The sequence below is a fragment of the Nesoenas mayeri genome (assembly GCF_963082525.1).
Source record: "Nesoenas mayeri genome assembly, chromosome: 19".
NCBI classification, from domain to species: domain Eukaryota; kingdom Metazoa; phylum Chordata; class Aves; order Columbiformes; family Columbidae; genus Nesoenas; species Nesoenas mayeri.
Window position 1 is genome coordinate 4,929,131 of NC_137568.1, and position 27,443 is coordinate 4,956,573.

At 50.3% G+C, this 27,443-nt stretch overlaps 1 protein-coding gene across 2 annotated transcripts in view; it reads left to right on the top strand.

The window, feature by feature from the left end:
* Positions 1–27,443, top strand: part of SEPTIN9 (septin 9) — a gene marked incomplete at its 5' end in the record, with an annotated part of 119,701 nt that overhangs the window by 37,207 nt on the left and 55,051 nt on the right. Inside the window, one exon of one of the 2 annotated variants that reach the window (XM_080356269.1) lies at positions 21,831–21,885. The exons of the other annotated variant lie outside the window; for it this stretch is intronic. Within the exon in view, the coding sequence (XP_080212395.1) occupies positions 21,831–21,885 (55 nt within the window). Of the gene's footprint in view, positions 1–21,830; positions 21,886–27,443 lie in introns of those variants that run through there. 2 annotated transcript variants of the gene reach the window in all.

Sequence of the window (27,443 nt, forward strand, 5' to 3'; positions counted from 1 at the left end):
TGAGGACACCCCAGGGCCTGGCCTCTCCTCTGAGGGCCGATTTCCCACAGCTGCTGGGGCTCAGAATGTCCCATGGGATCTCCTCTGCCCAGGGAGAGCTCAGGCTTCCTTGCACAGAGCGGAGTCCCCAGTGCAGCATCCTGTCTATGAGGATGACAAGCACCTCGTGCTCTGGGGGAGGTATTGAAGGTATGAGATGATGCTGGTGACTGGTTCACTGGCTGCTCTGGAGCAAAGGGTCTCCTTGGCCTCTGTAACAAGGTACTAGTCCTGTGGGTGTTGGTGTAAGAAACAAGCTCATATAACCTTCTAGCGCCTTTTAATCTGGCTATACCATCTCTCACACATTTTCACAGGCTAATACTGCATGAGAAGCCCTAGCTCTAAATAAATTTATCTCCAAGCATCCGTCTGTGATGGTGTGGGGAGCTGTGCTTGGGGGCTGCTGTGTTCACATCTGCCCCTTCTCTCTGCCTTGCCAGATTGCTTTGGTGGCAGCAGCCTGGAGATGGCTCTCCTGTCTTTCCCTAGCAGATGGCTCTTTTGACTAGTGCAGATCATCCTACAAAGCCGTAATTGTTAATGTTTGGGGCCCCTTACCTCTTTGCAAAATTAAAACCATGGCCCACAGCACCCCAGACAGTGGGGGTTTGGTTACTGTGATGATGGGGTGATGTGGGGGGTGCAGCTGTGATGGGAAAGGAGGTCTGGTCTCCCAGGTAAATTATTAATGTTGTCTTTAAAATTGCACTTTGAAAACTCATGCGAAGAGTTAACAAATGCTGACTAGGTAATTGTAACACCTGACTGTGATGAGTGGCATGTGTTAGGCAGGGCCCAGCAGCTGGGAGTGCTGTAGGAGCTTGCAAGCAATCTGCTGAACCCCAGCAGGAAGGACGGATTGTTTATTAACCCATTGCTGGTCATTGTCGATCTTTCAGACATATTTCTACTATAGATAGGTTTGTGTGTGCATATTCAGAGTTTAACATAGTTTTATATATACTATGCACCTAAATGATCTGAGCAGCAAGGAGGCAGCCCCTGTTTGCAGTATGTGGCTTTCAGACTAAATACATTAAGAATTGAGAGCATCTTCAGTGGTCCCCAGAGCACCTGGGAAGCACCAAGTGCCTGGACCTGAGCAGGACCAACAGGGGTAGTGACCCTTTATACAAATGCCAAAGGGTTGTTGGGAGGGAAAGTTCTGCTTCTTCATTTTGTTAATAGTGGTTAATCTTTAAAATACCTGTAGCAGGGCAGAGGGTTGAGGTTGCTTCTGATCACTCTAGCTGTCTTTTCTGTCTCAGGTTTCTTGGTGTCCTTTTAATTCCTAGGAAATGACAAACAAAGGTCTGACGTATTTTTTTCATGGTTTTCTCACAGCTACACACCTTTTATCAAGCATTTTTCTTTTTCCTCTGATATGACTTGCAGCACATCACATATGTGAGACACCAGATCACGCATTTACAGCCTGAGTGGTTCCACCTTCTCTTAGATCCCACTGTGTTCATCCAGCCCTGGCGCCCAGTGACACCTTCCTGTGTGTCCTGCCTCTGGTGGCTGTTGGCCTGTCCTTAGCCCTTACCTGCTGTCAGTGTCCTGCTGCTGGTGTCCCTGTGTGGTGCTGAGCCCACGGTTTGCTGTGCTGTGCGATGCCCTGTCCCTGAGGCCGTGGGCTTGTGTGCTGTGCCCTGTAAAAACCACCTGCAGCTTTTTTCATCAGAGTTTTTTATTTATGCATATACCTTCATCCTGGATGTTCCATAGTAACCTATTGTGACTGCAGGTTTCAGCTCATTTAGTTTTAAGTCCATGCAGGCTGTCTCCCAGGCAAGGGTTTGGGTTTTATGTGTTTGCAGCACGCCCCATGCTGCTCCCGGCTTCCAGCTCCTGCCTGGCCAGCGACTGCATTCCCACAGTTGTCTGAGACACGCCAAGGTATGAAGAATTATCCATTTCCTGAGGTCTGCTCTTAAATCTGCTGGAATACAACCCTGTTGTGGGGCACAACTTGTCTCTCACCTGACAGCACAGGTAATGCTTCTCAACATGGGTCTGTTGAACTTGGCAAACCCTGGGGCAGGAGCTCCTTTGCTGTCTGCCCTCCCACTTCATGCTTTGCTGGACGACTCGGAGCCTCCCGGCAGAGCGATTCCCATGCTGCCGGGGTGAGGGAGGACGTTTCTCATGCAAGTCAGGGCCCTTCCAAGGTCCAGCATACCATAATGCTGAGTTACGAGCAAGTACGTAGTTAGGGAAGTATGTCTGGGTCAACACATGTCTTCTGTTGCCTTAATGATCTCACGAAGCACAATATCTATGTCCTGTTGGCTTCTCCATGTGGTACTTGCAGATGTAACTAATGGACAGAATATTTTGCTAGAGAGCAGCGATGCTTCGTGCTGCAAATGCTATAGTCAAGCTCAGGGCTCTGCAGCTGGACCCTGACATTGTATGGGCAGTAGGGAAGGTCCTGGTGGGACATGAGTCCCATTTTATGAGCTGTCTTATAGCTGAGAAAAAGCAATGTCTGTGGATAGTGTGCCTTTTACACTGAGTTTCTTGGGCTATACCTACTGCTGCTTTGTAATGGCTTCTGTTCACAAGGGCACCTTGTGAGCACCCACACTGAAAATTAGTTTCCCCATGATCATCTCTGAGTAGGATACAACACCTTTCTGCTTGTCCTCTAGCACTTCAGGGTGCTGCTGTTTTATTTGTTTGTCCTGTGCTAGGACCTGGGTACTGCGTCCTTGGCGCAGGAATCTCGTGAGCCCTTGGTGCTGGATGGAGCTGCTGTTTGAGCAGCAGATGAGGTGAAATAGCCCTTCAGTGGAATGTTCAACAAAATGATGGGATACTGATGCCAAGAGTGTTATTAGAGAATTTTAAACAGCTCTATTTTGTGGCTTGGGGGGAAAATAGGTGTGATTTTACAGGTGAATAAAACACATTAGTTTTACAAGCAATAATCACACAATAAACCTGAAAGTACTTTTTTTTTCATAGAACAGCCCAGGTTGGAAGGGACCTCAAAAGATCACCTGATTCAGCCTTTTGTGGGAAAGGGAGCCTAGGTGATATTATCTTACCTAGCACTGTGTCCAATGGGGACTCTACCATGGCCCTGGGGAGGTTGTTTCAGTGATCGATTGTTCTCATGGTAGAAATACCTGCTGCCTGGCCTGGTGGGGATCCTGGCTTGGGGGTGGTATAGTTGGGAGACTCTTCTTCCCAGGAGTGTTTCATGTGAACTGCTATGTTGCTGTGACAGTGCTGTAGAGAGCCCAGCTCCAGTCAGAGTTTTTGGATGATGACTGAGTGTACCTGGAGAAAAGGTCTTGATGACTCATGGAGTGAATTGCCTGGAGCTGCACAAGTGATTTGTGTCTGATCTCCCACTTGCCAGTCCAGAGACCTGTTTCCTTGACTACACTGCCTGTAAAAGAGAGAGAAGAGGCTATTTTAACAGCTTCAGCTGGCCTTTGCAAACCTATATGCTCCAGAAACTCCTTACTGCTGCTTGCTTAGCACATATGCAGGGGGGTTCCCTGCTTAAGAAGCATCTTGATTGGCTGCTTTAACTACCTGAATGCCTCCAAGAAGTTGGTACCTGCTGAGACCAGATGACTGAGGTCCCTGAACTGACTTTGCAAGACCTCAGAGGGGGTCATTGTGCATTTCAAGTGAGAATATCAGCAGCTGTATCCCAGCAAACTTGATAGCTGGTTTCTAGGGGACTAAGGGCAGGATATTATCATCCCCAGGGGCTTCAAACTTACGTCTATTTGATTCATGAGTCTTTCACTCCCAGTGACTCATCCCCATCCCCAAGGGTTCATCAGGGCTGGGAACAGGGTGCCCATGGCCCAGGATGTGACAGATCGTGGGACCCCCCTGTCCCGAGGACAGGGCAGGGATGCTCAGCCTTGGGAAGTGGCGATGCTGGGTTGCTCGCCTGGCTCCTGCACGCCAAAGGCTGCGTGTCTGTCTGCTGGCACCCACCCCGGGCAGGAGCCCCAGGGGACGCTCTGGTGCTGCTGCTTTCCCTGCCATTCCCAGCTCCGGGGGGGCTGGAGCTGCCCGGGCTGGTGCCGTTAGGTGGCGGTGTCCGGCTGCTGGAGTGGAGCCTGCGGGGGGGCTGCCCGGTTCTCCTTGTCCTCCAGTCGTCCTCCCCGTGCCCCAAACCTCTGCCTGCTCACCCCTGGCACCTCTGTGTCCCCTGGGAGCTCCCTGCACCCCCTGGCTTGAATGTCACCTTCAGAAGCAGGAGCGGGACATTCACTGCAGTTGTGTTCGGCGGTAAAAAGGCAAATAACTGCTGAGGGTTACAGCAGAGGATAGTAAATTCTGATGCATGCGTATATGGAGGGATTTTATTCAGCAAAATAAATTGATATTTTTCACTACATTGCTAAAAGCATCTGGATATCTCTCTCCTAAACAGATTCACTTTTTGGCAAAGCTTTTATTTACTAGTGAGTTGGGACTTAAGCTGCACCAGGAGGGAATGATCTCGTGGCAATTAGAAGCGGGGCTGTCAGAGTCCTTTTCCTGTTCTTCCACTAAATCGCTCTGTATCCTTGCGTAAATCATTTAACACATGTGCTCTAACTTCCTATATAGAAAATGAGGTAGATATTTTCCGCTTTTCATAGGCACTTCAGGATCCTCTGCTAGACAGCTGCGAGGGATTTGACATGATAAAGCTGGGAATTTGAGCCCTTTGAGATGCCGGCACCTCTGTGCAGGGCTGGGATGAGGCTCCTTGCGGGGTGGAGGTGATGGCTGGTGCTGCTCTGAGCTGTGGGGCTGGGGAGTAGCTGAACATCAGGCTGGAGACACGAATCATTTTCACTGGATCTTTCTCTGCTGGGGAGTAAGGGCCAAAGAGCAAGACTATGGGATTTATTCCTGGGATGTCATGTGTGTCCCTTGGTCACTGCAGACATGGCAAGTGCAGACAGAGCATCTTCCAGAGGGGCCCTGGTGCTGAATGATGCAAAATGACCCACTGGTGCTGTGTTCACAGCTCAAGCACCACCAAACGTGTCTCCTCTCTGCTCATCAGCGAGAGCCATCGGACTCTCCGCAGTTCACCGGGGAGATGGAAAAGTATGCAAACCCATTCATCCTCCCCTGCTGTCTTCTGCTGCTGACCTTCAACTGAAGTCTTTAAACGTTGTCTTCTCCCCCAGAAGATGATCTGCTGCTGGTACAGACCTGACATTTCCCTCAATTTGTCCTCCCAAGTCCCCTCCCTGAAGCATTCAGCACTTTTGCTTTCTTGCTTTCCTTCTCCCCTGTGGCTTCTCTTGGCTTCGTGATGTCAAGGGGCCTTGGAGTGACAAAGCTGGAGCTGCCAGTGCAGAAATGCTCACCAGAACAGCTTGTGCTTAAGCGTTCACTGATTTATCAGGATAGATGCAAAGCAGGCAAACTTGAGAGTGGATGAACTGTTGGGCCAGGAAATAGGTCTTCAGCACCTCAAATATTTACAATTTCTTTCCCCTCTCATATTTCCAAGGTTTCAAGTGGAGAATTGATTGAATCCAAGCTCAGCTGCCTAGAAAGGGCTGGTTGACATCTGTATTGACAGCTGCTCCCCGGGGAAGGGGGCCTTGTTGGAAACTGCCATGTTGGTGAGCAGTTGACTGGTTGTGTTTTGTTTCTTTTTCCAGAAAACATGAAAAATTCCCAGTGGGTGGAGAGGGAAAGTGAACGATGGAAATTGTGTGTCTCGTGCTCTCAATTGAAACACACCCTGGGGGAGGCACATCCTCCATAAGACGAACAGCAGTGTTGGCCACGAACCAGGAAACCCTTCCCTCCCCGGGCAGCGAGAGCTGAGAGCCATAGGCAGCATTTCCATCCAGGAAGGCTGTTCCTGGTTCCTCTCCTTGTACTTCTTCACCCCTTGGGACACCCACCAGAGTGGCCTGTTTAAGTGCAGGTTGTGCTTAGGGGCTCTATCTGTTTCGTTCATTTTTTTTCTAGCAGACTGGTGTTACTGGTAGTGCTGGGCTCTGTACTCAGGCTATTCACTGCTTGTGCTGTGGGGGGAACGTTGTCAGATTTTGAGTAATGCCCTCAGCATTGGCCGAGGTGCGTGATTTGGATCCTGCTTCCAGCCTTGCTCTGGAATGATCTGGCAAGAGGTGTGTTGTGGAATTGCTCCTCGCTTGGCTCAGATACACGTGTGTACCCAGGGCTGTGCTGAAGCTGGGTGGCTAAACCTGACTTTTCATTATATGGCTGATCCCCAGATTGGTTCAGATCTGTCTCTGGTGTCCTCTACTCGCTGCTGTTGCTGCTCCACAGCCCACTTGCTGTCCCGAGGCTGCTCAGAAGGGGCCCTTCATCTGCATCTGGAGAGGAAGCTGCATCTTGCCCTGTACGAAGGCAAGAAGGGGACAGCCAGCAGCACAGGGGACCAGAGTGGGGAGGAAGGGGATGTGCAACAGCTGGCGCTGAGAGGTGGTTTAGTTGTAGAGGCTGAAGGGCTGCGAGGCAACTGCGTGAACGGGAGTGCTGCAGACCCAGGAGAAGAAAAAATGAAACACTTTAGAGAAAAGGGACTTGAGAGACAAAAGGAGGGATATCAGGAGGGCTTTGCAGCAGCAGGGGTGGGGACTCAGCCTGAGTTTTCCCTTTCTTGGCTGGATGCCTTCCTCCCTCTCTTCTTGCTGCCTTCCTCCCCCTCCTCTCCCTGCAAATGGTGTTTCCTCTTTCAGGACAGCAGAGAAGAGACCCAGACCCACTCTAGCTCTGGGAAAGCTTGGGCTTGCCTCCTCGCCCCAGCTTTGCTCATCTGCCAGACCCTGTGTGTAGCAAGGGGAGGTTTATTTTACTGCTGGTTACCTGCAGAGCAATGCAGATCCCTCTGTGAATCTAAACAATAAGCAGACAGCGCGGGCCCCATTTTTCTACATTGAAAGAGTTCATTATACAGCATTTAAGTAGCCATCAAACTGAGCAACTTATTCCTTTTCTTTGATTAAACTCTCCCTTGTACAAGAATGCACATTGTCTCGGTGGCCACCAGCACCCTGTTCATGGTGGGAGCCCCTCTGTGCCCTGGCAGCAGCGAGCGTTGCACAACATAAATCATGGGAAATCCGGTTCTTTGTCAGACATGCTCTTCAAAGGCACCTTGGTTACACTCAGGACATTCTGCTGACAGATTTTCCCATGAAATAAAAAGTGCTAGCTGTTGATGTACAAATGTACCTGACGTTTAAACTTTTGCTGTCAAATTTTACTGCTGCTGGCGTAAAATCCAGAGGGCATGATGGTGTAAAACCGGGGATAGCTTTAGGGGACAGAAATTGTCTGAGCTTTAACAGTTCACGTTGTGTTTTGAGTTGAAATTCAGGTTGCTGCTTTTCCCAGGTACGATACCTGCTTCCCTTCAGGAGCTGGTGCACGGTCCCTGGGTGCAGAACAAGGCTGGGAAGGACAGACAGAAGCAGGACTGTTCACTAATTGCTGCTGGCCATCGGGGGGAAGCTGTTTGAGTTAATTGAACTGTCTCTCTCACTTCTTTCTCTGTTTAAACAGTAAGTAAGGATTGTATTAGACCATGTAGGTTGGTTGTGTCTGTGGGATGTGTAGAATGTGGCAAACATGAGGATGGCAAAGACAGTGCATGAAGCTTGGAGGCATCACCTCCATCCAAAGCCCATGTACCTCTTGCTGTTCCCACCTCTGCCTGTCCCAAGATACTCAGCTCCCAGTGACTGTCACATGTGTCCCTCCTGTCACTTTAGGTTTTGGTTCCCAGGTTCCTGATTTGCCTCCATTGCCTCTTGGGTAGCTTAAGTCTTTTTCTTGTCTTCAGGAAAGTGAATTAATGTCAATATCTTTAAAGCCATTCTGAGGCTGTTACTCACAAGTGAGTATGAGATGATTTTTTTTTTACGTAGATATGTCAGATCCATCATCCCCTTCACAGCACTCTTTCATATTGCATGGACTTAATAAAGCCAAGCTGACTTCCAGTATTCTTCCTATCTTGGAAGAGTGCTTTAAAAACAAACAACAAACCTGGTGTTTTCCAGTGGAGATGCAGCATTTGCTCTGCAGGGAGCTGGTTTCTCTCAGGAAGCGCTGGAAGTGGCCGTTTGGATTTGATACCTGGCTCATCAGCTGGATCTGTGGTGAACAGGAACATCTTACATTGTAAGGACTTTACTGTTTTCCATTTAAATAGGAAGCTGCCCTTTGGATATTAAGAGTTAAGGGCAGATTCTCGACTGACGTGGACTGTCAGAGCTCCACCAACTCCAGCGGCTGAAAGCGTATTCCCTCGCAATCCTGCTGCGCTTGGCATTTTCCTCGGGTTATATAAACATCCCTGTTTTATAGATGAGGCCAGGACATGCAATCTGCAAATTGCTGACAATCCCTTGCAAGATGCGAAGCTGCACCAGAAGCTTTGGCAGCCCTGTGACGTTGGGGAGGGATGGGAGTTGCCTTGGGCAGAGCAAAGCTATTGGGATCCTGCTTTGGGTCAGCCCAGCACCTGCGGCTGCTGAAGTTGTCAGGAGCTGATTGAGACACAACAAGAGGCTCAAGCCTGAAGTACCTGCACAACAAAAGGTCCTCTTCAGGAGTCTGGACTTGCTTGTGTAGCTCCACCTCCTTGTGCCTTCCTAATCCCCTGTCCATGCAACTGTCCATGGGCTTGGGATGCTGCCAGGCAGACTTGCACACCCACAGCACCTCAATCAGGCTTTTCTCTCTAGGAAGGTGTAGGAGTTGAGGTTTATCTCTATGCTGGCAGGCAAAGGAGGATGCTGCACCTCTGGGAGCTTCTGGGGGCTGGGTGGAGTGGGAAAGTGGAGAAGCAGGATATGGACTTTGAGGAGCTGTGTTTCATGGGGTTGCCTTCAATCTAGGGCACTTTGGGATTTCCAGGGGCCCTGGAGAAGGAGTGTAGCCATAAATCTGGGTCATAAATATCAGCTCCTTGCTCTTCTAGTGATTTCTGACACGCTGTGCTTTTTTGACAACAAATACAGCAACTGGCTGTAATCCACAGGGGCTTTTCTTGGCTCTCAAGCTTGAGAAAGTGCTCGCTCCAAACAGGCTTGGCTGTAAACAGCTTCCAGCTCTGGGTGTGAAGGTTAGAGGGGAAAGGAAGCAAAAGCGCAGCATTGTGAGGTTCCTTCATTGCTAGGCTGGGGGATTTTTGTTGTCCTCAAAACTGAGCTTTGGGAGGCTCGATGGGTGATGCTGTGGCTGCTTCTATGGGACCTTCCAGCATCACAGCTCCAGGAAAGCTGCACAGCTCCCTCAGGAGAGCAGCTAAGGGAAATGCAGACTGAGTACATCCTGTAAATGCCAAACAGGTCTGACTGCTGGGGCTGGAAATTAATCCTCAGGTGACTGTTGTGGGCTGGAGGAGCCCTTGCTATAGAGTAAAGATAGACATCCAGTCTCTCTATTGTCATCTAAAAGACTGGGAGCAGTAATGAGATGCAAAGACGTCTTTGGGATGGGAACATTTTCAGGAAGCCCTAGACAGTGTGAGACAACAACTGCCTCTGGGTTGGGATGTTTCTCCTTGGAAGATCCCTGGTTCATCCCTGCAAACTGTCCTGCTGCTGTGTAATGTGAACTCCGGTCAGGCCTTGCCAGGCAAACCCCTGGCTGTGCCTCAGTGTGGAGAGGCTGTGGCTGTTTCCTTATGAGGGTTTTATTTTGCTTTGTTCCTTAGTCAGCTCTCTTTGAATTTTGCCAGATCTTCTCTCTATTAGCTAGAAGTTTTCTAGATGTCGAAAGAAAGCACTGTGTTCACAATCATTTTTTTTAAATGCCTAATTTGGGAAAATAAAGAGAATTGTTTGATAGTACTGCTCTGCCTCTGAGTGACACGCATCGGTAGGGCTGTGCAGAGGGAGACCGCCTGGTTCTCAGGATGAGGATGGATTGTCTTTGTGTTCTCAAGCCTGCAGATGCTCAGCACATCTGGCATGGGAGCGCTGGGCTGGACTATTTGCCTTCTTTAGTGACTGGAAGCAATCCAGCCTGCCAGTTCCTGCAAGCTCATCTGTGGTTTAGTGGATAATACTGATCCTTGTTCAACTCCCACGCTTTTGTGCAAGAGGGTAGGGAGGACTTTGGAGAGCTTGTGCTGTGCTGGATCCCAGCGCATCACTATGGAGGGCAGTGTGAATATTCATTGTGCTGCAGAGTGCTTGCCTTGGAGTTGTAATAAAATGCTTTTTATTACATAAGAAAGACCATGGAAATCATGGCAGGTTGTAGCTGGTCAACGTGTGTAAATGATGTAGGGCGGCAGCAATAACTGAAGAGGAACGGTTGTTTCTTTGAACTTGAAGTGTCTTCACAAGTGCACTTACAGGAGTTTGACTTCTGCTGACGTTGTCTCCATCTCTGCCAGGATGATCGTGTGTTGTCTGTGTTCCTGTGCAGTTGTGAGGCTGACTGTAGTCAACACACGGTTGACTGAGCTCAGAAACCAGGAGCTCATCAATCTTTAGCCGTGATGGCTGCAGAGATGAGCTACGTGAACCTGCATTTTCTCAAGTTAGCAAAGCTGCTGAGCGATGCAAATTGAAGTGACAGCCAAGTCAAGACTGATCTGCTAGACAGGAGCCTGCAGGCTTTATTCTGCGTCAACGTGACTAAAAGCAAGTCCAAGTGTCCCAAACCTTGTTATCCTCAGCAAACTGAGGACAGTCCAGTGCTGTTGGTGGTGTGTTTATATCACATCTAATGAGCAACTTGGAGAGACTGTTCCTTGTCCACAGAGCAGAGGGGACATGGTGAGCAAGAGGTAATGTTGACTTTCAGTGCTAGGATGTCCCTTGGCCTTTCTGTCCTGAGTGACAGCGGGACACAGATGGGTCCCCTGGACAGGGTGAAGTGATTCTTCATGTCCAAGAGTTTGTTTTGGATGGGCCTCACCAAAGCTGCGAAACACTGAAGCTTTTAGCCACATCTGATGGGAGAATGCTGTAGCTGCACAACGGCGCTGCCCTCCATCTGTGGATTAATGCTGATGAAGGTGTTTAATGAAGACAGGAGGTTACACCAAAGAGCAGGACAGCACAGAACAGAGCAGAATTTGCGAGCAAGCCTGGCAGTTCTGCCTGCGCTCCTGCCTCCCTTAAATCTGTGGATATACAGAAGATAAATGAGGTGAGCAGACTTCGGTATGAATGTGGCTGGCAGCAGAGGCAGATCACAAATTAAACATGTGCATTGCGAGAAGGGGCCTTTCTTGAGGCAGACAGAGTTCTGCTGTTGCCATGCAGTCCTATTTATCTCCAGCTCTGATGATGAACATCATTATAAATGTGTTTATATGAAGCTTGGCTGCAAAATGGCTCATCATACTCAAGTGTTCTTTTCTCTTTTTTTTGAGCAAGTCTGTAACTTTACTAAATACTCCTTTTATTATGCTGCCAGGGGCTCTCCCAGAGGCCAGTAAAGGAGGTGGCCTGTTTGGCCACAGTGGTATCTGGACCGGAGGTTCAATTCCTATGTGTCTTAAATCTGTCTGCAGACTGGCAAGCAACCAAGTGGGCACTTCTTTCTCCAAGTAATTGACTGCTTATGTGCAAATCGGCCTCTTATCTGCTTCCACGATGCCTGGCTCACCAGTCACACAAGTCACGCATCCTCTGCCATTACGCTTACAAACTTTGCACAACCCAGGCTGTGCAGGGGATGGGGAGAATGGGGACAGCCCAGCCCTGCTGCTGCATCAGGCCACTGTCCTTGGCTCCGAGCGAGCACCCTGAGCTGCTCTGGACCGTTAGCACTTCTCTGCAATGTATGGAATGGCTGTCCCTCCTCCAGCTGGCAGGCAACGCTCTCCTGAGTTACAACCAAGTGTTGTGGAGAAGATTTGTTTGGAATCCACCTCAAGAAATGCAGCCAAAGCTGGAGATGAGATGCCCCTGGCAGGGGATGCACAGATCTGTGGCCAGAGCTGGTGGCAACAGCATGTGTCTGCAGAGTGGCTGAGGGTCCTTATTGGGAGGGTGTTGCTGATATCTCAAGGCACGTGTTTTTGCAGGGGGGTAATCCCCAGGGACCTGGGCACTGGTTTGGGGCAGCAGGGAGTTTTATTTGACTCTCAGGAATGTTGTCTGGTTGTTAAACCAACCAAACTGGGGTACTGGAGTGCAGGGGGGGATTTTTCTGGAGGGTGAGGGGAAAAGGAAGGTATGTAAAGACAGAGCTCAGGTCTGGCAATTTCTTTCCCTGTGTTAACATAAACATGGCTGTGTTGGTCTGCCCTGTGATGACTCGCTTAGGAATAACAATATCCCTTGAGCTTATAGACACTGCCAGTCCCTGCTGAACAAGAAAAGCTGATGCTTAATGCATGCAGCACTTTCCTTTAAAAGGAAAAACATTTCAGATTTTGTTTCTACCTTATTTTAACTTTTTTCTAAACAAAGGCAGTTTAATTCTGTTGGTGGAACGTGTAGTCCAGTACTCCCTGACCTGGCATGGTTATTACAGGCGTTGGCACTGCGCATGAAGACCAGGTATCAACAAGGAGTCAAGACAATGAGGCTGAGCTCACTGCAGAGCGTGTGTGGTGGGGTGGCAAGCAAGGACAACCTGCCTTGGGTCTGGAGATGGCAGAAGAACTAATAGCAAGCAGGCACCATGTGAACTTCTTGTTGCAGCATAGCTTGGTGAGATGACAGCGGCCACATCTCATCAAATAGAGAATTTGCCTTGTTCCCCTTTTCATGGGGGGCTTGGCTGCAGGGGTTATGGGCATGAACGGGCTGTGTGTGGGTGGAGATAACCCAGCCCTGCCTGTCACCGCGAGGGAGCAGACCCAGCTCTGCTCTTTCAGGACATTGGGACCCTGCAGTCCTTGATTAGAAACCAAAGCGGCAGAGCTAATTGTCTGCCAGCCTGCAGCAAGATGCTTTGTACAACAGCCCAGGGAAGGACTGTGTCTCACAGGTAATGGCAATGCAGATGCTGCTGAAATGTCTGAGTTTCACCCTGTTCCAGGACCCCAAACTCAGCCCGTCTCCAGAGTTTTCCTATCCTGCTTGTTGGGGGATTGCCAGCGAGGAGTTTCTCTCCCCCTCGTACTGCTGCTGGAAATCTCCTCCTCTCCCGCCTGGCTCGGTGCCGTCTCTCTCCGTGGCTGGTGCTCTAGCCCCAAACACGCTCACGGGCCCCTTTCCCATTTAGGGCAAATGTTGGATGGCCCCTGATGTTTGCCTGCTTGCAGCCTTTTTTTTTTTTTAGTACTCTTTTGTTTCTGGAGGCTCAAATCCCCAGTGTCCCCCAGCCATGTGTGCCAGCTACGGGCAGGCATGGATGGGGGGTAAACCCAAGTGCTGCACTGCCCTGGATGAGGCTCAGTGTTGACAGTCTCTTCTAGCAGACAGGGTGAGCCTGAGGGTGGTGGTGACAGTGTCAGGTTCCTCCTGCAGTAATGATTTAATCTCAGCAGAAACCAGTGCCCTGCAGCAGGGAGCCCACGGGCACGGGGCTGTGCATGGGTGAGAGCCGGGGCAGGCGGAGGTGGCCGAACACGTGAGAGGGAATTGAAGGAAACTCCTGTAAAAGTCTGCGGGTTGAATCGGTGTTGTTTTAAATCACTGTTTTAAAATCAACTGTGCAGCTTCTGCATCTGCAGGAGAGGCTGAATCTGTGTTTAGCAGTGCTGGGCATCTGAGATGTGGGGTGTGGAGCGAAGGCTGGTGTGCTGGGAGCTGATGGGTGACCTGGTCCTGCCCCACTTTCCCATCAGGAGTCCAAGTGCCCGCGCTGCCTCCTGGATTTGGGGTAGATCCCTTGAACATGCAGCGTGGGTTTGCTGCTTTCGTGTTGCCCAGCACAGCTTGGCCACCCTGATTATACTGGGATTATCTTGTTTGTGTCTTTTGTATAAATCTGAAAGAGTTGTAGTAAACTTCTTGAGAGGATGATTTAATGAGATGTGAAACCTGAGACAAACCCTCTTTGGAGGCAACTGGTCCCTCCTCAGGTCTAGGCTGGCCCATCTCCTTCCAAATTGCGCTCCCTGAGCCCAGGAGTTTGTTACAGCGCTGATCTTATCTAATTTTATGTACCTGTCTGTGTTGGACCTGCTCAGCTGTCCCAGGCAACAGTGGAGCTGAGGGCACAGTTCCCCTTGCCAGGGCAATGCTGGGGACACCCGAATTCCCATCCACATGGCGACAGGAGTGCGCAGCCCATGGATTTTGGCAGCCATGCCTGGCCACTTGTGCACCCTTCCCACCCTTGTGTGATGGAGCTGGAGCAAAGGGAAAGCTGCTGGCGATGCTCGCTGCTGTGCGGATGCTGACGGCCACACCTCAGCATCCCCGCTGGCAGTTTTGCTGGCATCTGCCAAAGCCTTTAAAAGGAAAACCGTATTCATTCTTCCTCTGCTTCCTTTCCTCCTGCCCTCGTGTCCTCCTCCCGCTGTGCACTGAGCTCCCGGGCTGCCCGGAGGAAGCTGAGTGGGTGTGGGGCTGCGGCTCTGTCTGGGAATTGTTCTTATCAAACTGGTTTATGTCAAAAAGAAATAATAATAATAAAACCTTTGGTGGTGAGCAGGGAGATTGGGAGGTACAGCTGCTCCTGAGGCCTGACCTGCGGTTCATGGTGCTTCCTGAGCATTTATAGGGAGTTTTAGGGTCTTTGTGCTGTTGCAGATTTTGTTGATTGCTTGAAATCTCTCAGAGGAGCAGGGGAAAACAACCAGGGGCTGGTGCAGGGAGTGTGAGCTGCTGGAAACAGCTCTCTGGGAAGCAGGGAAGGAGTGTAAGAAAAGCAATTTTCCTGCCACAAGCTTGGTATATTATGACTGGAAAGTTCTGGGTTGAAAAGGTTGTGAGCAAGCGGCTCAGAGCAGCAGAGGCAGCGGCTCTAAGAGCCACTTTCCCAGCTCGTACCCAGCTCTGCAGCAGGACAGGGGGTCCCATGGAGGTCTGGTGGCCCAGCATGATGGGAACAGGATGGTGAGCTCTGGAGGGATGAAGGATGGTGCCTGAGGCAGGTGGGAGGTGAGGATGGAGTGGGATTTGCACCCAGGGCGGTGGGCTCAGTGTGGGCAGCCCGCTCCGTGCCTGCCCGCTCCCCTTGCTGTGCGGGGATGGAGTTTCCAGCCCTTCCTTGGACACCACGTGAACACGAGACACCCACATCTGGAAGCGGAGTGCATGCGCGTAGCCCTGCCAGTTTATTTATTTCTGCAAATTCTCCCTAATTAGGGGCTGCTGGGAAATTTGCAGTTGTGGAAATGGCCTCTTTCCAAGGAGTTCCGTGCTCTGGCTGACCCTCGCCTCCCCTTTTTTTGCCCTGCAACTACCACAGACATGTATGTGATGGAAATGGGGGGGGGGGGGTCTTCCCTACCTTGAGGTCCAGGCGCTGCAGTTTTTTCTGGAGTCGGATGCACCCTTGGCTGCATGGGAAGCTTTGCAATGGAAACGTGCTGTGCCGTGTGTATTAAACCCATCAGAGGGTGAGAAAGGTTTCTGAAGCCTCTTGTTTCAATTAAAACATTTGTGCCTTCATGCAACGCTGGTTTTCGTGCCTGTTTGGTCTTAATATTAAAATGCAATAATTAATATATTGTTTTAAATAATTAAAGTAATTAAGTCAGTTTTCTGCTTGGATCTTAAACTGCACCTCCCAGTTTCTTAGGAAAGCCTGACCTGAAACTAAATGAGAAGAGGGCATGAGACCGAGTTTGTTTTCACTGCGTGAGGCTCAGGCAGATGCAGTTCCTGATCGTCTTTCCATTTCCTTCCCCTGCAAGTGTCTCCTGCTGTTTAATCAACACCAGGGGCTTGTGTTTCCCTTCCCAGGCACAGGGGCTGCCAGCCTGCTCTGCCGATGTCCTGGGGACCCCCCCTGATCCCCACCGGGAGCATTCGGGTGGCTGAATGTGCCCTTGGTTGGGTTGATGTGCGTGAACCAGGATGGGGACTGTGTTTCCCCTTCCAGGCTCTCAGTGTGCCCCCTTGATTTCACAGCAGCCCCTTTCTGTCTCCTATCACTAGCTGTTAAAATCTTCTTCTCATTTTCAGCTCTTATTGACCTGTTTATACTGCAACTGTGTTTGGGTTTGGATTGGGGTGTTTTTGTTCCCTTGGCAACAGTGATCTTTGCTCTTCCTTGTAATGCATCTGTATGCGATGCTTTTAGCAGTCCCATCCCCTCTCCACCTTCGTTTCCACTCACTTTTACTGATGCTGCGTAGCCAGGATGACTCGAGGCAGAGCACTAGTGATTTCTGCTTTGTCGCTGGAAGTATCTCATCTATTATATTTCAGGAGTGCGTTCACTTTACCTACACCTCATTGGTGGCTTATGGTCATGTTGGGACCTACTGGTGTGGTGAGGTCACAGTATCACAGTATGTTTGGGATTGGAAGGTCCTTCCTGCTGCTGCACTTTTCATGAGCAAAGACTTTATTAAAAGCCCTTTAGGTACTGACCTTCTGTCATTCTTCCAGATTTCATCCTATTTCTGTTATCCAGTCTTCAAAGTCATCTGACCCATTCTGTGTGGTATCTGGCTTGCGCTTCCTTTATCTAGAAAATCAGTTAATTATCCAGCAATCTCAAATCAGCAAACTGATTCTGATTATTTTTTAACTTTTCCCATGATCTTGATTTTGTTGCAAAGGAAGGGGAGTGTGACTAGCACTGAAGTGCGCCCATCCTTGCTCTATTTCCTACTTCTTTGGAAGCAGGAAGAGCCTGAAACCTTGGGAAAGAGCCTTTCTTTTTTATGACAAATCCTGTGTAATCAGCAGGGCTGGATTCATGCCGTCACCCACGTGAAAGCATAGGCGGAGGTGATGGGAACTGCGTCTCTGGTTTTCCTTCCGGATTTCCCCCCGTCCCCTGCCAGTAGCACTGGCACTTCCCAGCTTGGGGCTGGATTCAGCACAGCTCACCACTGCGGTCTGATTACATGTCAGCTCCCCATTTCTGAGTGATGGCTGTTATGTGCCTCAGTTTCCCCACCTATAACACAGAGATCGTTATGCCTCTTCCTGGTAGATTTGGAAGCACAAGGACTCAGAAGGTGCAGGGAGCAAAGTAATGGCAACAGCCTTTTTTCTTGCCTTAGATGTGACTCACCATTCATTCATCTTCAAAATCTGCATTATTTGGGTTGCTATACCTTTGTTTCTACCCTGTTACCCTACATTGGTGTTGCCCATCTGACAATAGCCAAGTGGAAGGTGTGCCCAGCACTTTGGCTTGAAGCGATGCCATGGGATGCTGGATGCTGGGGGTTGGTGTTGCATGCTGTAAGAGCCTCTATCCATACACTGAACCGACCCAGAAAGGCTGGCAAAGATGTTTCATTCATGATCAGCAGGAAGAGAAGATATTTGGACTCTCATTAGGTGGTTATAATAATATTTAGCTGTTCCTGTGTAGTACTTCAGTCAGTGAGTCTCAAAGCGTTTTACAGAAGAGGCCAGAATCAATAAAGAGTTCTGTTTTCTAATTAAAGTAGGAGGAGGAAAGGGAAAATGCTGTAGATTAATTACCTGCTTTTGCGTAGTAGATAGTTTAAGACTGGGGTAGCCACAATGACTCATGTCACCTAGTCCAACCCAGCCTGACGCTCATGACTGCAGCAGATCATGAGAATGATAAGAGCTCCGCAGGTTCAGAGGAACCCTGACTTGTAGGAGGAAGAAAATCTGCCCGAAAAACTGCATTCTTAGCAGTCTGCAAGGAAACTGTACAGCGCTGTTTAAAATGCACGCAGATAGGAAAGTCCCTTTTCTGCCATAACCTGTCTTGATAAGGGATCGTCTAATGCTGATACCAACCATGTCCTTGGGTTTTTTCTCTCTCTTTTTTTTTCCTTCCTTCTTGAAGTGATTTGTGTCTGCTCTGCATCACGTTCCCCCCTCACTGATGCCAAGGCAGAGGCAGTGACCACTGGCTGCTTCTGGAGGAGGTTGAGCTGTGATCTGGAGAATCCCTTGAGGTCCATCACTGCCTGGGGGGCAGGAGAGCACAGAGGACACAAGACAAGGTTTCTGCTGTTTGCCAGTTATCATGACATCGAGCCAGTTTTAGCTTGGTATCTACCACAGAGTGATCAGCAGAATTTACAGACAGGAACTCACTTCTAGGCCAAGAAAACAGCTTTGCAGGAAGTTTGTTGCTCATCTGAAGAGCAGAGTGATGATGAAGGAAAAAAGGGCTGGGCAGTCAGTGCCCTCGCTGACCTGGGTTAGAAAAGAAACAAGAAATATTTCCATTGTAATGTAATACAGCAAGGAAAGTAACTTGCTTAAAACCCTCCTGCAGCCAGTGGTTTTGCAGAGCAGGGGTTGTGTCTTGGACAGCAGCTGCTGTGTGCGATGTCCTGAAGGTCTCAGCTGACCAGGAGTCCTCTGATACAATAAAAGAGTCAGTGAGACCCCTGGTTGTGTAAGCAAGCAGAGCAGCAAGCAACAGAAGAGATGTGATCTGCTCTCTTTGAGTTCTCTCTATTAAAAACAACAGCAACAAAACTATCCAAGAACAAACGCTTGCAGAAAGTTGGGAGAAAGGACTAAGAAAACCAGATAAAGTGGCTAAAAGGGCCAAAGGAAACACCTGGCATGAAGGACAGAAGGAGCAGAACCTGATTAGTTTATCAAAGGCAAGGTAGGTGATGTGATCAGTGTGGGAGATCTTTCATCAGGAGCAGGCTCAGGGTCCTTAATCTCCTTGATCTACCAGACAAGGGCAAAGCGGAGCCTGTGCCGAAACTGCGTTTGGATGAGCAGCGCGGCACACGCCTGCACTGACGGGAGCCCCAGAAACAAATTCCAGGGGAGGTGGTGGGTTCTCCATCCCTCTGGGATGGGGTGCACAGCTTCCGAGTGTCGCCTGACTTCCTACAACAAGCGTTTAGCTAAACACAAGCTTTTTCAGTTGGGGGTGAAGGCAAAAAGTCAGATGAACTGGTGTTTAGTTATGTGCAAACTGGATAAGCAAATGACTTTTGTTTTTTGGTCTTATGCACTCCTAAAGCCATGCCTCTGACTATGGCTAAATCAGATTAAGATTCAAGAAGGTCTCCAGGAGAGGGAAGGATGAGCTTATATCTCCCTGGAGGAAAGCTTGCTCCTCCTCTACTAGCAGGCACTTGGGTTATGTGCTGAGGGGTGAGTTGTTTACATACCTTTTGCTTTAAATATTTACTATTAGAGCTCTTCTTGTTATTCTTTAGTTGCTGTAATTTTTCATCTTCCTCTCCCCTTCTTGGTGCCTTAGGTGCACATGGGTGCAATATTAACCAGCTGGTTTTAATGAAAATGAACTACTTACAGTCCAGATATTTTATTTCACACTTCTTGGGGCTCTCCTCTAGGCCTGTTGATTTGCTAAACCTTTATTAGATCCAGGATGATAATATCAGCTTAGCTTAGCAATGCAGAGTGACCCAGGGAGCTGAGACTAAACCAAACTGCCTCAGACTCATCTGCTGAAGAACTTTGAGCTGTTTCATCATCTTCGCGAGACTGGTAAGTGTCATTGTGATGCTCACTACTTAGAATCCATCACACAATAGTTTTTCTGGTTGACCTCAAAAACAGAGTCCCCATCACAGTGCCAGACCAGTCTCTGTGTGACCTCGGTCAGAATGAGCCCCCAACCTCCAAAGCAGTGGATCTGACACTGGGTCTTAGGGGGCTTGCAAGGGTGGGAGATGCTGAACATCAACAAAAGTGCTCAGTCCTTCCTCAGATCGACCCTATTACTCTTTGAAAATCTTTTGTACAATATTCATCTTTCCTTTGTCTTGCTTAGTTCATTTTTTTTCTCCTTTAAACCCATTTTACAACCTCGTGATGAGAGTGTACCAGGGAGCTATGATGCTTAAGGGTTATAAGGCTTATCTAGGTTCTGCTCCTCCGGCAAGAGAGTCATGACAGTTTTTAACAAAGCAGCTTTTTTTTCCTTGCTCAGTAACTAAGATTAATTATTGACAGCTACATTTCTACCTTCTTGAAATGAATTGTGAATGTGACCCGTGTATGAGCTCTCAAGGAGAAAAAGAAAGCCACTTTCTTTCAAAAAAATCAATGCCACGGGTGTGAATTAGCCAGCATGTGCTCCTGGGCAATGTGGCAGTTGTCACCGCTCCCTGCAGAGCGTGTGAGGACAGCAGGGACATGACGCCCAGGTGCTGAGCGGGTCCATGATCATTCCTGTTCTCCTTTGAGGCACCAGGATCAGGGAGGGGCGTTCAGGCACCGGTGGCTTTATAGACAATGTCTTGCATGGGGAGGCATTTACATTTCCACATCGTGAGTGCACAGCGAGGCAAAGCCCCTTCCTCTGCACTGCTGCGGTACGTTGGTTTCTGACAGCGTGAGGAGCGCAAGAAATGAGAGAGCTGAGCGCTGCTCTCTGTGAAAGGGGAGGAAAACCACTGTATCTATCTGAAAAAAACATACCTCTACTTTAAAGGTGCATTCTCAAGACTATTTAATCAGTTCTCATGTTTTAAAGTAATGTCTTTCCTTGGATTAAAACCTCAAGCTATTAACAGTATGGAAAATCTAGCTCAGCAGTGATTTATATTTGACTTTTTTTTTTTTTAAGCTGAAGTTTCTTGACTGGGAAATTGGTGCTGTTGATTTTGTTTTCTGGTTCATGTACACTTTTGGGGAGTCTGTGGTGTTTGCAGACTTTGGAAGTGTAAAATTAAAAGTGTGACATAAGTGATGAAGCATGTACTTTCTGCAGTAACAGATGGTAACAGTACTACTGTTTAGCATAATTTTTCTTTATGGTTCAACCAAAGTGGACTAAAAACCCAGCCCATTAATTCTTCTTTTCCTGTTGATGTGCCTGGACACATTTCAGTGGGTATCATCACTTTTAAATGTTGCTACTAAAACACAGGGCGGGGAGGATGAAAAGAGGGTCAAGAGGGCAGGGTTTGAATCAACATGGGAAGGGAGAATAATGAGCAAAGAGCTGCACAAACCGAGAGGGTGTGAGAGGTGGAAAGAAGGCAGCAGGGCTGTGGAAGGGGCTGGTGCTGATGCCCAGAGCTGGCACTTGCCTCGTTGGCTCGGGCTGGTGAGCAGCCTGGCCCCACGCTCAGCTTTGGGGCAGGTTTTGCAGCCTCTGCTGCTGCTGCGGTGATGGCTGTGGAAATGGCTTGGATTGGGTAGCGATGAGTTAGCACTGCCATTAGTGCTCTGGTTTGGTTTTGAGAAATTATAAAAAGAGAGGAGGGTGGCTGAGTTGCTCCTTTCCAAACAAGGGCATATTGTAAAGTGAATGCGTGATCAGTGCCGGAGAACATCAGCGGTGTAAACCTCCCACCCCGTTTCGGCTGCTGCCACCCCTTTGGTGGGGCATCCCTGGGTTGCTGCCCAAGATTGGTACCTCTTACCCAGGGCAGATGGAGGACTGTGGGCGTCGGGTGCGGGTTCCAGCCCCTGCTTTCTGCTGGGGATGCGGGACCACATCGAAGCTGTTTTCTCCCGGGTGGGGGACAGTGCCCGGTTCCGCGGGTGCCCCGTCCGCCCCCCGGGGTCCTCGCCCGCCGCTTCCCCGGAGGGGCCGGCTCCGCGGGGGAAAGGGGGGGCGGCGTGACGGGCGTGGGGAGCAGCCAGTGCGCGGCGAGGGGGCCGGGCTGGGCTGGGCTGGGCCGGGCTGGGCCGGGCCGGGCGGCATGGCAGGGTGCCCGCCGGGGCGGGGGGCGGCCGCAGCCGCTCGCCCTCCGCCATTCATTCGGCCGCAGGCGGCGGCGGCTGCGCGTACCCGCCCGCTCGCGCCCTGCAGAGCCGGGGGGCAGCGCCCCGCACCCCGATATGGCCGACCCGGCCGTTAACGCCCACCTGGAGGGCATCATCTCCGACTTCGAAGGTGGGTGGCCCTGGGGACGGAGGGGGTTTCAGCCTTGGGGTGGGGGGATGCTGCTTTTTTGGACTAAACCGGGAAAAAGTAGAAGTTGCTGCTGGGCAGCGCGGAGCCGCCCGCGCCCCTCGCAAGCACCGCGCTGGGCTGGGGGGAGCGGGGCTGAGCCCCCGCAAAGGTCCGGCCGCCCCCCGGCTCTTCCCGCTGATGCCGCCCTAGGGGAACCGGCCTGTGCCGGGGTCCCGGAGCGCCCGGGCGGGTGGGGCTGGAAGGAGCGGGGGTGCCAGGGGGCGACCAGCGGCCGAGCCGCATCCCCCGACACCGCCGGAGCTCAGGACCGGGGGTTGTCCGGGCTGCGGTGTCTTTTGTTCGGAGCAGCGTTGCGCTCGGGTGTTATCTGCTAAGGCAGGGTCTTACGGGATGTTTTTCTGCCTTTCCCAAGTTGGTTTGTGTCGATTTTTAGCTGAAAACACACGCTTGACGCAGATAAAAGTCTGTAAAACTTCAGGCACCAGCTCTTCTGTCGACTCCCAGATTTTGGATGCAAACACAGCCCTAGAGTAGCTGGGAGGTGGATAGTGAACCCAAGTTTAAAGATGTCTGTAGCAGGAGCTGCTGCCTTAGAAAGCTTTGCAGTTGTCCCGTGGCAGAGCTCCAGTTGCCCGATCGCATTGCCTTGCTCTCCGATGGAGTATCTCCTTGCAATCCCCTTGGCATGCGGACGGGGATGCCTTCTCCCCGGGCGTCTGTGGTTCTTGCTCAGTGCGCTGGCTTTTTCAGGCAAAAAAAATAAGCTAGTGGAAAAGCGTGCTGCTGCCAGATGGGTATGAGAGTTAGAGACAGGCAGAAAAGGGGTGCAGGGAGGGTGGTTTGAAGCAGACGTTGAAAGATCGGCTCGGGGGAGCTCATCTTCCTGAGCAGAGTTTTGGAAGAGCAGCTCCATCCCTACGCACTCGCACATCCTGGCAGCGATCCAAACTGAGCTTTGTGCAGTGGTTTCTGGAAAATAAAAAAAAAATAGCGGAGATCTAGGGGCCGCAGTGAAAACTTATCCAGGGACTGCGCGTGTAGCTATAGGCTGAGACGGCCTCACCGCCTCCTGCTGAATTCAGCCTTGCCTTTGGGAAGGAGCCCAGTGGTGTTTTTCCTGCTGGGGAGCTGAGGAAGCTGAGAGCATAAGGGTTCCTCTTCCAGGTCAAGCAGGAAACGGGTGGCAGAGCTGGGGTCTCTCGAGCCCTCGTCATAAGGTTTAGCTGTGTTTATGTCCTCTTTTTCCAGCCCTTGGGCTTTCTTTAGCCCCTGGGCTTTCTTCAGCTAAGGTTGGAGCGGAGGGTTTAGCAGGAGGCTGAGGGAAGTCACGTCCCACAGGAAGATTGGGACTGACGAGAGTGGACACACAGAGGGCAACCCCAAACCACTATCAGTTTGGCGCTCGGGATTCAACAGTGCCTTTGTAACTGTCCTTTCGGGACTTGTGAGCTTCCCCACCACAGGGCTCCCAAGTGCTGATGTAATTAGAGTCTTCTCTCTGCCCTGCCCCAATTGCATTTAAATCTCTGAAGAATGAGTAATTCCCTACTTGGATATGATAAAGGCTCTGCCGTGAGCCCCAGGGCTGCTTGTTTGGGCTGTGTGTGTTCCTTGGTGGCACCAAGCTGCTCCGCAGTGCGATTTTTTTCAGTCCATGGAGCACTTTATAGTTGCTGTCTGTGCAGAGGGAGAGGCTGGGGAAAGCTCTGTGCATCTGCAGCCCTGCCCTTGAGCAGGGATCCGGGCTACTGTTCCACAATTTAATTAGTTCTCTGAGTTGCACAGCAGCTTCCCAAGAACAAGGCAATTAATTTCTAGCCTGTAGGGCAGGAGATGCAGTGTTCGTGTCTGCTGGGTGGGTATCTGAGCCCCAGGCAGCCCGTGGCCAAGCAGGAAAGATCAGCCAAAAAATATTACTGGGCAGAAACACCAGATCATCCAGCAGCCAGAGCCCTCTTTGTTCTTGCCCGTCACACACTGCCTGCCCTCCCGAATCACTCTGCTTGTTCCTGCCTGCTTTCCTCCTAGCATCCCTGCCTGCTTTCCTTGTAGCATCCGTCCCTGGCATAGGACAGCTGGGTTTCTTGTAGCTGCTGGGTTGCAGAGGGCAGGGAGTTGCAGGCTCGGCTGCGGGCTGGTGGTGTGGAAGCTGCCAGCCTCTGTGAGCATGAGGAGGATGCCAGGGCCCTTTGGCAGGGGGAAAGGAGTACGAGATACTCGATTCTAGTTTAGCTTCCAAATCGAAGCAACATGTGAGAGGGAAACACTAGGACAGCAGAGCGCGTTCTTCCTTATGCCTGATGATGCAATGAGGATGTCACATCCAGGCAGCGGTACGTGTGTCCACCTTGTCCTGAGCCAGCAGGTCCTGCGGGAAGGGCACTAATTCTGCCTGTTTGACTGACAAAGCTTCCTCATCTCTGATAGGGGGAGATCATAATTAGGCCTGTGGTTTGCTAGGATTTACAGAGCGTGATAGTTCTGCCTCTGGGTTTATAGATTTTGGCAGGTTTTTGGGAAATGTGGCTGGTTCAGCTGTGGTTGTGGCAGCACTTCCCAAGCTCATCTCTGCCTCAGAGGGGGCTGTGGGTGTCTCAGCTCCCCGCACTCTCAGACACAGACCTCTGAGCGGCAGGAAAGGAATCCTGTAGCAGTAAATCAGTCTGGGTGGTGGGATGCTTGTACAGTGTGTTAACATTGTGTAAACCCCAAACCATCCTGATGCCGTTCACCTTGGGTGATACAGGAGTGCCAGTGTCTGTGATGTTGGACTGCAGAGAAGGGCGGATGCTCCTGCTTGCAGCGTTGGTTGCAGTGATGCCCAAAGATAGCTCTGTAACGTGGTACCCATCTTCCTGCTAAGGACTGAAAGCACACTGCACTCATAATCTACTGCCTGGTGGTAAGACGGAAGAGATCTGCACCAGTCCCTCATCCCCATGGGATGTGGCTGCTGCCAAGCAGGGTCCCAGGGGTAACCAAGGCCCATTTTTTTGGGCAATCACTGATGGTGAGTTGGCAGCTGTGATGCTGAGTGCTGTTTACCTTTCCCAATACTGTCAGTCGACACCAGATTAATTTTCTCGTAATGTTGAAACACAAAATATCATAGCAGGTGCAAGCTGCGGATGATGGTAAATGGTAAATGCCGAGTGGAGCTGTAAGCGCACAGAGCAGCGAGTGATGCGGTGGGGTTCAACGTGATGTCCGGAGCTGGAAGCTGGGGGGACACAGGCTTGCAGCTTTGCTCTGGCGGAAACCACAACACAGACATTGGCGATGGTCATTAGTCCCTGATTTACCCATTCCCCACAGCCCAGCTCCCCTGGGGTGTGTGTGCTCGCTGGTGGGTGAGCTTGGCAGCGCTGTGGTCAGAGCTGCGTGGAGCTGGGTGCTGAGGACAGGGATCCTCCAGCCCTGCCCGGACACGTCAGTGCTGATAGGAAGGCTATTCTAGTTGTTAGGTTTTTTTTGGTTGTCATTTTGTTTGTTTTGTTTTGTTTTCTACTCTGCTATTGGATCTTTTTTCATACAGACAGATACTTGTTGCACCACCCAACACATGGTATTCGTAGTATTTCAACCAAAGACTTTGTCTCAGTGAGATACTGAGTTGTGCTAAGTCGTGTTGTTAAAAACAAACAAACAAAACATTAGCCAGGTTGTTTTCAGCAGGGTGCTGTATTAGAAACAGGCTTTTCTACATGCATGAATCTTATGGGCTCGTCCTTAAAATTTCCTTGAGCGAATGCCTGGGATGTCTCTGTGCCGCATGGCCGCAGTGCATCGCCCAGGCTGCTGCCCTGCGGAGCAGCTGCTGCCGCGTGCTGCGGATGCTGGGACTCAGCCCTGCTGCTAATATTAGCAGGAACGTGCCAAAGGGACGGTCACAATGTTATGTGTGTGATATGACTTGAATTCAATGTTATTAAAAGCCCCAGAGGGGAGATGTGCTTTGTTTTTGTGTAAGCATCTCACTTGGCTTCAGGGTGTCTCCTGTAAGCCCTGCTGTGGGTTTCTAGGATCAGTGCTCACCTGGGCTTATGTGACTAGGCTGGGAGGCTGGGTCTGTGACTACTGGTCCCATGTCTGCAGGTTCAATGCCTGGAGAAGGAGACGCAAAAAGTTCTTTCAGGTTGTATCTTATATCATCTCAAGCTTAGGAGTGAAACAAAGCTCCTCAGTGTCAATTGTTGGATTTCCTGGGCTGTCTTCAAAAAATTACACCGCAATGAGTCCCTTCTGGTATTCTTTATCACCAGCCAAGCGTGGGTAGAGCCAACGCTGCTCTCCCAGCTGATGGATGTAGCGTGCCCTTCTGAGACAGCAAGTCGCCTCTGATATCCTCAAAGACGAGATTTACAGGCGCTTCAGAGAGTTTTCTCTCTTTTTTCTACTCTTTCTATCTATATTTCTGAATCTGAGACAAAAGGATGGAGTTTATGGGAGTTTTCTGCCAAATCCGTGTGTGATGGGAGAGGCAGGAGCTGAGGGAAGGTGCCTATGGGAAGGCAAGAGTTGCATCTTCCCCAGCAGAAGTTCTGTCAGGACTGGATTTTCGTGCGCGGAGTGGAAAAATCGCATCTGCCTGGTTACGGCAGCAGGGACCTGCTGTTGCGGGTTGTTTTTTTCCCTATGTATATTTAGTTCCTTGGGAATAAAAAGGTTGTGAGCGAGTAGAACAGGACGTGGATCTCTCGGTCCACGTGAGCCGGGCTCTGGGGATAGCCTCTGGCCTCGGTTAGGATGTAGGATCATTCAAAGGTCGTTGTTTATAGTCATCTTGTGCAAGGAGGGCTGGGCTGCATGTCCTCAGGGATGGGCAGCCACTGCAGCACGGAGCACAGTGTCCTTGGCTCTGTGTCAGCATGGAGGGTTTCCAGCGCTGTCTGGTACAGGTGAACTCTTACTGCCCATTTGAGATCAGTCTTGGGCAAAGTGAGCCCAGTGTTCTGCTAATCATAAAGAAACCTTTCAAAAGTAGCTCGATGGGAAGGGACAGAGAGAGGATGAGTCTTCACACCAGGGCCAGGGCAGCTGCTTTGGCTGTGCAAGAGTGCTGGTGGTGCCTGGAGGTGAGTCAAGGTTTTGGAGCATGTACACCATACGGGTTCTTCCAAGTACTTGCTGGTCTCTGGGATCTTGGTAGCATTTTTCCCGTAGTAAGAAGCTCACCTAAAGTATAATAATTCTCTAGCTTTACTCTTTGCTTGCTGCCTGTTGGTGCTTTATGGCAGTGGAGTGGGTAGGAAACATCTCTAGAACATGTTGGGTCATACCTAACACATTTGGGTGACCATGTCTGCATCTCTTGGCCAATACACACCAGTAAACCTACCGTTAAGTGGGAGTCATAGCACCTCTGGGTGTCCTGTGGCCGCACTGTCTGGGTGCTGGTTTATTTTCTGTTTTGCAGCCTGTCCTTGCAGGGAGCTGCTGAGCCCGTTTTCCCAGGAGCCAGGACCCAGACAGCAGCTGCAAAAGCCTGGGCTGGAGCTTGTCATAAATCCAAAGACAATAATGGGGACTTCAGAGCC